General features: G+C 36.3%; 1 protein-coding gene across 1 annotated transcript; it reads left to right on the forward strand.

The window, feature by feature from the left end:
- The first annotated feature begins 8834 nt into the window (after positions 1-8834).
- On the forward strand, positions 8835-9617 carry LOC118480201 (secreted RxLR effector protein 161-like). The gene has a single exon (XM_035974925.1). The coding sequence runs from the start codon at positions 8835-8837 to the stop codon at positions 9615-9617; it is 783 nt and encodes a 260-aa protein (XP_035830818.1).
- The last annotated feature ends 2976 nt before the right edge of the window (positions 9618-12593 follow it).

Below are 12593 nucleotides of genomic sequence, written 5' to 3' on the forward strand. Positions count from 1 at the left end.
AACCAAGTGTTAGACGAACAGGCCGACCAGGTCAGAATGCTGACCGATCGGACTGCCGTCCGAACGGATAGCTAGCCGATCGGCTAGCACATGGTCCCATACTTGAACAATTTCCCTGAAGCCTAGTATTGAACGAACTACTGTTCGATCGGACTACTATCTGATTGAATTACTGTTCGGATCATGAGATACTATGCCTCAACACTTAGTCGATTTTCAACATGTTCAACGCGTTGGAATGCCACCCGATCGAACAGCCGTCCGATCAGGTGACAAGCTGCTGAGAACTAATTACACTGAAGTACCTAACCGATCGGATAGCCAGCCGATCGAACAACCATTCGATCGACCGACTTGAAAGGTAAAGATACTTCAATGATTTTCCAATAGAACAACAAAGACTTCAAAAGTCAAACCATCACACACAAACACATCCTACTCATAGGAAGAAACAATCCACTCGAACAGTCATCCGACTGGACTTCCGTCCGACCGGACAACCGTCCGAATGGACTGTCAACCGAACGGACAGCCGTTCGATCGGACTGCCAACCGATCGTCCCACCGTCCGATCCTTGACACTTGTTTTCCATCTTACATATCACTTATCGTTATGCTATCGAACTATTCAGGCTAAAACCTACTCTCAATTGCTCCCTTCAATCCATCAATCACTGTGAGTATACTCGACCCCTTTTTGCTTTAGCACTTTTGGGTGTTACATACGTTACTTACTCGAATTCGAAATCACAATCAAACACACTACTCAATTATTAGAACGCTAACCGATACCGCATGTATTACGTGACTAAATGAATGCTTGTTGTTATGTTTACACATGGAATGCTGTCTGCCTGCCTTAACGACGATAATACTATAGTTTGGACTCAGCACCCGTTCACACGGGGGTTGTTAAGGACAATTACTTGCACGGATTACGGTGGTAATCATGTATTGCGAACTGCCCCGGGCAGTCAAGCCGCAGTCATTGATATCGATAGATCCATGTCGATAATTAACATGCTTCGTTTTCCTCTGTGTACGTGCTGGTTATGCGTAAACTATTTCGAACTCTATATGCTATATCAAACTTGTATGCTCACCTTTATATTTTATGTATTGACTTTATTTTAACGTGTGTGACAGGCAATTAGGATGCTTATCTGCTAGGAAGGCGAGCTTAGAATAAGCGTCTAGAGCATAGCTGTCTGTAGATCTTGCAGATCGAGCCTCTAGAAGCATTTGAATAATATTTTTATTTGAAATCTGAGTTGTCGGAACAGAATATTTGACTTGATGTTATCTGTAATAATTTGTTTACTATTAAAGGTACGGTATGGGACGTATTACATAAATTGAATAGTAATAATAGTTGTTATGGAAACTTCTGGACAATCTATTTCGCTCAGTCCCATGCCCCGATGACTCTGCCATCGGTTGGGGTGTGACATCCCTAACCGTTGATCAAACCCACGATCCATGTGCATGGACGTAAGGTTAACGATTGACGGAAAGAAAAGATAACTGCAAACGGAAAAGCGCTTTCCGTTACTCTCTCTGTTACGCCATTTTCCCACCCAAAATCCGGTTATAAATAAGAGGCTTCAGGTATGATCTCACAGGTTACTTTCACTTACTCTCACACTACGACTTCTTCTTCCTTGAGATCACTATACTTATTCTCACGCCGGAGGGTGGTCACGGAGAGAACCCCTGTTCTCCCCGTGGCGAGTCTAATGGCTTTCTGTTTTGCAGTGATCGTCGGAGAAGTAGATTGACCAACCACCGAATCGACGAGGAGATTAACCCCTTTTATGCAGAGACAAAACCCTCGATTTAATCGATTCCGGTCGAATTAGTTCACTGTTTCTTCAATTACCAATTTAACAACACGTGGCAACTTTTTTTGAAACACACAAAAATTTCGCCAGCTTCTAATTCACGCACCCGAGATTTTCATTAGTATCCCCACGAATCATTCAAAGCCTATTCACTTCTACAGCTGCTTCATTCAATCGATCTTCTGTATTCTCTCTGTAATGTATCAGACCGTTCTTCATATCAGTTTTCTTCTTTCACTTCGTGTGGAATCGCAAGACGATTATATCGGTTGTGGAACCCTTTCTCATAATCATATTGATGAAGTTGTATTACTTTAGATTCAATCATGGATAAATCAGGTTTTGGTCGCCAATTTGAAACCCTAAATGTACCTGCAAGTTTTTTTAGTCATCTATTTAATTACTTTGTTGGCTGTTCTATGTGAAATTCTTTGATGTGGTGATTATTGATGTCACACCCCGGCCGCGTGTAACATGCAACCGCGGCGGAAACGCCGGGGAGTGTTGGGACAGAATTAATTGTTTCATAACCATGGAAATTAAAGTTTCATTTTATTTATTAAACACGAGTGTTACATCGTTTCAAGACAGGAAATACAGAGTTCATAACATAATTAAACTAGTCTATCTTCATTTTAAATGTCTCTAAGGCACAGGTCCGCCCTAGTGTCATGATCATCATCCTATGGAATAGCTCCTGAAAACACATGTGAAAGTAGGTACGTCAGCATAAAAATGCCTGTGAGATACATAGGTTTTGTGAAAATGGGATTCATGACTTAAGTTTAAAGAAATGTTTAATAACAGTCAGTCATGAACCTTGTAATTTGTCTTGCTTTGTAAACCATTTGAAAAACGATAATATCAGATGATATGTATAGATAAGTGTAAGGTTAAATGAGTAACCAAGTAAAATGAGTTGAATAAGATAAGCTGTTTGTAAAAATAATGTCTTGTGAAGAGTATGTTATTTGTGTAAAATGTAATGTGTCTAAACTGAAATGACTTAGATAACGCTACGATATGTAATATTATACAAGCATTTATATATAGGAAGTACCAGCGGCGTATCCACCATGTTTGTATCATATTACATACGCCACGTTACTCTAATCATTTACCCAAACCAACCACCATGTAAATTGTTCATGTATAAATCAATTGTCAAGTGTTATTGTGTAAACTATATCGAAATGTCTATGTTCAATGTAAACCACCAAGTATGTATATCAATGTCAAAATGATTATGTTTAATGTAGATCATGTAATGTGTACCCAAAATATATCTTGTATGGTAAGTGAGATGTATCAACTAAACCATATGTAAAATGCACAAAACAAGGTGTTGAAGTAAAACATGGTTTAAATCAACGTTATGTTTTGTGGGACAATGCATGCTTTACTGATAATAACATTTATGCGGTATTGTGAAAATGCATACATCCAAGCCTTGATACTGTGGCGATAAACCCTTAAACAAATTAATGGTTTATCTAAGTTATGTATATCGAATTCGGTCATTCCTTCCAATCCAAACAAACCCAGGATTTCAGGAACGGGAGTTGTCAATTCCTATGGTACCACTACCTACTAACGAACGGCGTAGCTAATGTTAATGAATGTATTGTTCCATGTTAAACAAACCAAATGTCATACCAAAATGAAGGCATATGATGTAAACAATTGTACTAAGTATGCACACAATGGGCATAAATAGCATGAAATGTAATGTGAAACAATGTACTAAGTGTTAGACTTTTACATTATAATGGCCTTAGTGATCAATGCATTGAACTTAACCATTATGACATTATTATCCTATAAGCCTTTATCTGATGGACATAATGGCATAAACAAGAATTTGTAGGGTTACCCTTTTGGTGTCCATAAGATGAGAATAAAAGGAGACTAATGATACACCAAAACATACTCTCTCTTTCTCTAAATTTTGATCCATCCTAAAAGGACATCCTAAAGTGGAACCAAGAACATCATTACGGAGATCATGGCTTCATCATCAACTACGAAGATAACTATCCCAACAAGTAAGTATCTCTAAACGTGGCATCTATGTTTATGTTATATTTAGACCAACTTGATTGAATTGAAACCGATCCGCTCTCGATGTTGTCCATTATAATGGAATAATCAACATGTGGTATCAGAGCCACGGTTAAATTATTCAATTCAATTGATTGGTTTTAATAGGATCAATGTTTTGTTAATTATCAAATGTTAAAGTATGCCACTGACGAGATTTGATGTTGCTTATAATTTATCCTTATTGATTTTCATGAAATATGAAATTACAAATTTAATCAATAAATATCGATTTGTTCTTTTCCTAAATTATTTTCAATATCATATTCAAATTGGAAAGGCAAGGAATCTGACAACATCCTACCCTTATGTTGTGGCAATACTTATCTAATATAATTATGATAATATTTTATTGGATTTTGTAATCAATCTATAGCTTTAGTCTAGCATCATGTGACATCTTATCTTGTTGCAATTATGCATACTTTCTGCCATGAGGATATGATGATATTGTTTCTAGAATGCCAATAATATGTCTTGATATTCATAAAACAATTAACAGTTTGTAAATTTGTTTTGTTAATATGGACGAAACTTGAAATTAATCATGAACTTTTGTCGATTTTTTTTTGTCTGTATATATTGTACCGATTCAAATAGCAAAATGATTAATTTATGTTCTCTATTTTGCAAACTTGGTACAATCCCAGATTATTTTGTGAATATATACATATTATGTTATTTTTTGTGAGAAATTTTGGATAACCGACAATTACATAATTTATTGTGATCATTTCATTTAACCCACTGTATTAAATAATTGGCTTTTGACTTCCTTACATTAAATCCCATTTTAGTTTTTTCATAAGTGATTATGTCATGATGTCATGCTCATACTTAGTTGATTAAACTAGAAAAATGTATCCAGCCAATAAATTTTATGACTGAATTTAATTATTCTTGTTGAATATTGTTAACAAATCAAATTTCAATGGTATGTTGAGAAAGAAAACTAGATGATTAACCCAACGGTAAATCATTTTGATTAGACAATGATATATATAAACATACCATTTTATGTAGCTATGTGTATCGTTTTTCAACAAACCCAAAGGCTACTTGTTTAATGATACACATAGTGAATTATAAGCATAATTTACATAGATATATCATTTCTTGCCCAAAGGTGTTATGTTATATTTATGTGCGTCACTTTATTATTATATATGTTCGTAATATTTGAATTTTGGTTAAAGCCAAAGCGAAGCAAAAATTCAGATAGAACATTAAGTCAGTTTATTATGTTCATAATACATGAACTTTTGGTCAAAGCCAAAGCGAAGCCAAAGTTCACATCGAAAAATAAATCAGTCTATTATGGTATGTTCATAATACATGAATTTTGGTCAAAGCCAAAGCGAAGCCAAATTTTATATAGAACATCAAGACTATTTGCTATTTACGTACACGTTCATAATGTCTGAATTTTGGTCAAAGCCAAAGCTAAGCCAAAATTCAGATGGAACATCAATTAGTCTATTACTTTGGTGTTGTAATAGATCTTATCTTCAATGTATTTATTATTATTTTTTTTTATGTCTGCCTTACTTGATTACCCCCTAAATAGCTTACTCCAATACTTCTGTTTGTATTGATCTAGCATCCACTTTTAGCCCTAGCCTTGGAATTGAATTACTAACTGGGGCAAACTTTGCCACATGGAGGGATACGGTTAAACTTACTCTTGGTATGGTGGACCTTGATTATGCCCTGAGGCATGACCCTCCTGCTGCTCTGACTGCTGAAAGCACTACAGATCAGAAAATAGAGCATGAAAAGTGGGAAAGGTCTAACAGAATGTCTCTTATGGTTTTCAAGAATTCCATCTCAAGTGCCATTAGGGGTGCTATACCTGATTCAGAGAATGCCAAAGAATATCTGAATTCAGTTGAGGAGCAATTCAAGGGATCTTCTAAAGCACATGCGAGTTCTCTAATCTTGAAGATGCTTACCACAAAATATGAAGGGACTAGTGGTGTGCGTGAGCACATAATGATGATGAGCGACATGGCCCATAAATTAAAGGGATTAGACATGGAAATAAGTGACGGTTTTCTAGTGCACTTCATCATGACTTCCCTTCCTGCACGTTTTAATGCTTTTAAGATCAACTATAACACTCAGAAAGACAAGTGGTCAATGAGTGAGTTGATAGCAATGTGTGTGCAGGAGGAGGAACGTTTGAAACTAGAACAACCAGAAGTTGCTTATATCGCTACCACTAAGTCAATGAAAAGGAAGGGAAATTTTAAAGGGGAAAGTTCCAAAGTCCAGAAAGCGAATTCAAATACTGTTTCCAGCCCTAATGTCTCCAAGGGACAGTCTCGTTGCAAGTTCTGCCATAACAAAGGGCACTTGCAACGAGATTGTTCAAAATTCAAGGAATGGTTGGCTAAGAAAGGTACTTATGCATTTATGATAATTGAATCCTTTAATATTAATGTACCAATTAACACATGGTGGGTTGACTCTTGTTCAATGGTTCATGTTACCAATTCCACACAGGGATTCCTTACAATCCAGAGGCTGGAAAGAAACCAAAGAACACTTAGAACGGGAGGAGGGGAAGAACTTGAAGTTGAGGCCATAGGAACCATGCAACTTATTATGAAAAATGGTCACTGTATTAAACTTTATGATACATTATATGTACCGAAAATTACTCGGAATTTAGTATCAGTATCAAAGTTAGACAATGATGGTTTTGAAGTTTTACATGGGCATGGAAAGGTCACTATTAGTTTAAACTCCCAAGTTCTTGGTTGTGGTTATCTGGATGGAAATCTCTATAAGTTAGAACTAGATGATAGCTTTTCGAAATCTTTGTTGTCATATAACGTAAATGAGAAAATCAACAAACGAAAACGAAAACATGATTTGGAAACATCATCTAAATTGTGGCATCGACGTTTAGGCCACATCTCACGAGACAGAATGATAAGACTCGTGAAGGATGGTGAATTACCAGATCTTGATTTTAGCGATTTTGGAACATGTGTTGAATGCATTAAAGGGAAAAAGACGAATAAAAATAAAAAGGGTGCCACAAGGAGTTCTGGATTATTAGAACTCATACACACTGATATTTGTGGACCTTTTCCACCTGGCATTACTGGCCATACGTCTTTTATTACTTTCATAGAGGATTATTCTCGGTACATGTACCTGTATTTGATTAAAGAAAAATCTGAATCACTTGAAATGTTTAAAACTTTTAAGGCTGAAGTTGAAAACCAACTTAGCCGTAAGATAAAGGTAGTGAGATCAGATAGAGGGGGTGAGTATTATGGTCGACATACAGACATTGGTCAAGCTCCCGGTCCTTTCTTTAATTTTTGTAAAGAACACGGGATAGTGAACCAATTTACCATGCCGGGTACACCTCAGCAGAATGGTGTTGCTGAGAGAAGAAATAGAACCCTTATGGACATGATAAGAAGTATGTTGGCAAACTCGAATTTGCCTAAGTTTTTATGGACTGAGGCATTGAAGACAGCCGTTCTTATACTAAATAGGGTTCCTTCTAAATCTGTCCCAAAAACTCCTTATGAAATTTGGACAGGAAAGAAACCAAGCTTAGAGTATATGAAAGTATGGGGTTGTCCTGCTGAAGCTACACTTTATGATCCTTTGAAAAAGAAAATTGACATGAGGACAGTCAGTTGCTACTTCATAGGATATCCCGAACGATCAAAGGGATATAGATTTTACTGCCCTTCACACGTTACTCGTATTGTGGAAAGTCGGATTGCTGACTTTATAGAGGATTTTAAGGTCAGTGGGAGCAGTGAAAGTGGAGTCTTTGATTTCCAAGAAGTGCAAGAGGAGGGGGGGATGGGCTTTTCAAATTTATCTCCTATTACACCTCTTGTACATAACACTGCACCACCCCATGTTTCCGCTGAAATTAATGCTCCTAACGTCCCTAATAATGAAGGCACATCAAACTCACAAGAGCATAACCAAATCCCTGAACCAGTTAATGAACTTGTTGAACCTGAAAATCAGCTTAGGAGGTCATCAAGGCCAAGAAGGCCCACTAACTTTGATGATTATGTAACCTACCTTAATGAAGCTGATTTGGATTTAGGAAAGTATAATGATCCAACCTCTTATAGTGAAGCCATTGGTAGTGATAAATCTTCTGAGTGGAATAAAGCTATGATTGATGAGCTTGATTCCATGAAAAAGAATGGCGTTTAGGAATTGGTTGAATTGCCCAAGGGGGTAAAACACGTAGGATGTAAATGGGTATTCAAAACCAAATTAGACCCAAATGGAAACGTCGAACGCTACAAAGCACGATCGGTTGCTAAAGGCTATACTCAAAACGAGGGAATTGATTACCAAGAAACCTTCTCACCTGTCTCACGGAAGGATTCTTTGAGAATCGTTATGGCATTGGTAGCTCATTTTGATTTAGAGTTACATCAGATGGATGTCAAAACTGCTTTCCTTAATGGTGACTTACATGAAGATGTGTTTATGACTCAACCTGAAGGCTTTAAACCTAAAGGTCAGGAACACTTAGTCTGTAAGTTACAGAAATCCATATATGGGTTAAAACAGGCATCACGTCAGTGGTACTTAAAATTTGATGAAATTATGAAAAAACAAGGCTTTATCAAGAATCAAGTGGATCAATGCACTTACCTCAAAATGAGTGGGAGCAACTTTGCTATACTTGTCCTTTATGTGGATGATATCCTTTTGGCGAGTGATAGTTTAGATTTGTTGCATGAGTCAAAGCGATTACTTTCGCAAAATTTTGACCTGAAGGATCTCGGAGAAGCCTCTTACGTAATAGGCATCGAAATACACCGAGATCGTACAAATGGGATATTAGGTCTATCCCAGAAGGCTTATATTGATCGTGTTCTTACATGTTATATCATGCAACAATGCTCTCCATCAGTAGCTCCAGTAGTTAAGGGAGATGTTTTTGGCTCTTTTCAGTGTCCAAAAACAGAGGTTGAAAAGGAGCAAATGAGATTGATACCTTATGCTTCAGTAGTAGGAAGTTTGATGTATGCTCAAGTCTGTACTCGTCCCGATATTGCATATATTGCTGGAATGCTAGGTCGATATCAATCTAATCCCGGCCTAGATCATTGGAAAGCAGCAAAGAAAGTGTTGCGATATCTTCAAGGAACGAAAGACTATAAATTGACATATAGAAGAACTGACAACTTGGAAGTAGTAGGCTATTCCGATTCTGACTTTGCTAAATGCAAAGATGATAAGAAATCGACTTCGGGGTACATCTTTATGCTTGCAGGCGGACCAATTTCATGGAGGATTCATAAGCAACAGTTAACAACAACCTCAACGATGATGGCAGAATATGTTGCAGTGTACAATGCAACGTGCCATGGGATTTTGTTAAGAAATCTCATCACTGGACTCAAAGTCGTTAAGTCCATATCACGACCATTGAAGATTTACTGTGACAACTCAGCTGCTGTTAGTTTCTCGAACAACAACAGTTCCAGCGGAGCTGGTTTATACCTCGATACAAAGTTTTTGTTCGTTCGAGAACGCGTAGAGGAAAATAATCTTTGTATCGAGCACATAAGCACTAAAGATATGCTAGCGGATCCGATGACTAAAGGTCTACCACCCAGAACTTTCCAAGATCTTGTAATGAGAATGGGTTTTAGTAAAGACCTTGTATGAAAGCATGCACTGTGTATGAACGATTATTATTTCCTTGAATGTTTTATTTTGTCTATACTAATGTTTTATGCGCACCTTATGATTTATAGATAAAACTTATGTAAGGTAATTACTTACCCTAAGGATTTTATGTCAGTCATTTTGGTTAAGTGTTTTATATTGAGACTTTAGTATGACTGTTGGGGGTCTCGAATTGTCTTCAATTCGAATGACTGTAACTCTCTGCTATAGTTTCAACATGAGACTCGTTGAGTGTTTAATAAACTTGGCCAAAATTACTTAATACTCACCATTAGTGATCACTCGGCCAAGTGGGAGAATGTTAGACTTTTACATTATAATGGCCTTAGTGATCAATGCATTGAACTTAACCATTATGACATTATTATCCTATAAGCCTTTATTTGATGGACATAATGGCATAAACAAGAATTTGTAGGGTTACCCTTTTGGTGTCCATAAGATGAGAATAAAAGGAGACTAATGATACACCAAAACATACTCTCCCTTTCTCTAAATTTTGATCCATCCTAAAAGGACATCCTAAAGTGGAACCAAGAACATCATTACGGAGATCGTGGCTTCATCATCAACTACGAAGATAACTATCCCAACAAGTAAGTATCTCTAAACGTGGCATCTATGTTTATGTTATATTTAGACCAACTTGATTGAATTGAAACCGATCCGCTCTCGATGTTGTCCATTATAATGGAATAATCAACACTAAGTACGCACACAATGGGCATACATAGCATGTAATGTAATGTAAAGCAATGTACTAAGTACGCACACAATGGGCATACATAGCATGTAATGTAATGTAAAGGAATGTACTAAGTACGCAGACAATGGGCAAACATAGCATGAAATGTAATGTAAAACAATGTACTAAGTACGCACACAATGGGCATACATAGCATGAAATGTAATGTAAAACAAAGTACTAAGTACGCACACAGTGGGCATACATAGCATGAGATGTAATGAAATCATGTACTATAATGTACTAATGAACATAGCAGGTATATGATGTGAAAACATGTAAAGCATGAAAGTAACAAGTAGGCACATGCGTTTCACCCGAAAACAGTTTGGAAAACAGTAAAAGAGGGGTTCAATGTACTCACCTGAGATTGCTTTGTAGTTCTTGTATAATAACCAAATAATGCTAGAGATCACGGAATATCAAACGGCACCTAATAGGTAGCTATATTAATATACCGGACCAAAATCGGAAGGATCAGATAGTATGCGGGTTCGTAAACCAAACGAGTATGGAGACTCGTGAAATATGGTTTAACAAAGCCTACATACTAAAATGAAACCTAACCTAAGTGCTTACGATCCATTACGACCCGTTTAGGTAGCTTATGCTACCTTAACGCGTCGTTCGCGTAGAACGCGTTTGGAACGCCTAACATCGTGGCCATAAGGTATAACCTCGGAAGGTTATAGCTATGGTCACCTAATGTGTTTTGGTCGGATCCTAATGATTGACCAAATGGGTCGTGTTCGAAAGTATAAGCAATGGTTTAGATCGCTTGCCTTACGACCCTATATAAGCACTATACTAAAAGTGACGAGCTAAGCATGTTAGAATATGCTTAACTAAGTTTAGAAAACAGGTTTGGCATCAAAACAAAGCGAATTAACTTGTTTTTGCCATACCAAAGCCTTCAAAACTTATTTCTAAGTTATGTAAAGGTTATTTAAGGTATGTTGAGTATATGTTGATGTTCCGGAGTATTTTTAGCATTAAACTGAGTACGTTTACACACCAGTTTGCGTATAACTCTCAAGAAAGCGATGTAGAGTTTGGAATTGAATAAAAGTCAAAACATGAAAAATGTAAAACACAACCAAACAAACATTGGGATCAAATAACATTGTTTTATTGATAATAGAACTGTTCATAATGATTACAAGCACAAATGTTACAATTGAGTTCTATATTGTGTTTACTGTATGTGAATTGAACTTCAATTGTTCATTAACATGAATTGTTGTATTTCTAAACGAATTGATACGGATATAGGATTAGGGTTTGATATTGGGAATCATCTTCTTTTTTGTATCCAAGATATTCCTTAGGGTTCTTAGTTGTTGATATAATAATGTTTTTGTTTATGAGTTATTGATGATAGTGTTTATTGTTTTGAAATTAGGTGATAGAATTGGTATTTGGTTATGGGGTTTAGTGGTATTTGTGTATTTCGGAGGCAATTATTATTTTTTGTTTGAATAGTTAGTACTTAAATTGGACGTCTTTTAGGGTTTCATATATATTCAACTTATAAATGAAATCTTTTAGTTCTGGGTTTTTTATGCAAATAGAACAATCTTAGATAGAACATTGTGTTCTTTACAATCTTAAACCCTCTTAGAATGGGGAAATATGTAAAAATCCCTTTCCCCAATGATTGGTCCTCCTGAAGCATCAAAACTACCTCAGACATAGTTGGTCTATTTTGCTGGCGATTGAGTGCACAACAAGGCAATCTCAGTAATCTTCATCACATGTTCTTCTTGGGATTGATTCAAGTCCAATGTCTCATCAATTAGTGTTCTATGTATTTTCTTTTCATATAACTTCCATGCCTGATACAGATACATAGAAAATACATTATCATGGGCGCCTATGTAAAATAGATCATCTATCTGGAAGGCCTAATTTAATAAACATCAAGAAAAACTATGTTCAAATTTTAGTTAATTGGAAACGTTTCCCCTGGTTTCTGTTGGAAATCAGGCCTTCTTCAATATAATCAACAAAATATTTAACACCCTGAAAAAAACTTTGATTAAAATTAAAGGTACATAAACCCTAAATATATAACTCCTATTTATACTAAACAACCTTGATGCCCAAGAAATATACCTAGACTAGAATTAGGAAACCTAAATAATAAAAAAATAAAGTTAGCATAAATAATTAATCTTCCACCAAAAATAAACTAAACCACTTAGCACTCT

The sequence above is a fragment of the Helianthus annuus genome, chromosome 7 (genome assembly GCF_002127325.2).
Source record: "Helianthus annuus cultivar XRQ/B chromosome 7, HanXRQr2.0-SUNRISE, whole genome shotgun sequence".
Lineage (NCBI taxonomy): Eukaryota > Viridiplantae > Streptophyta > Magnoliopsida > Asterales > Asteraceae > Helianthus > Helianthus annuus.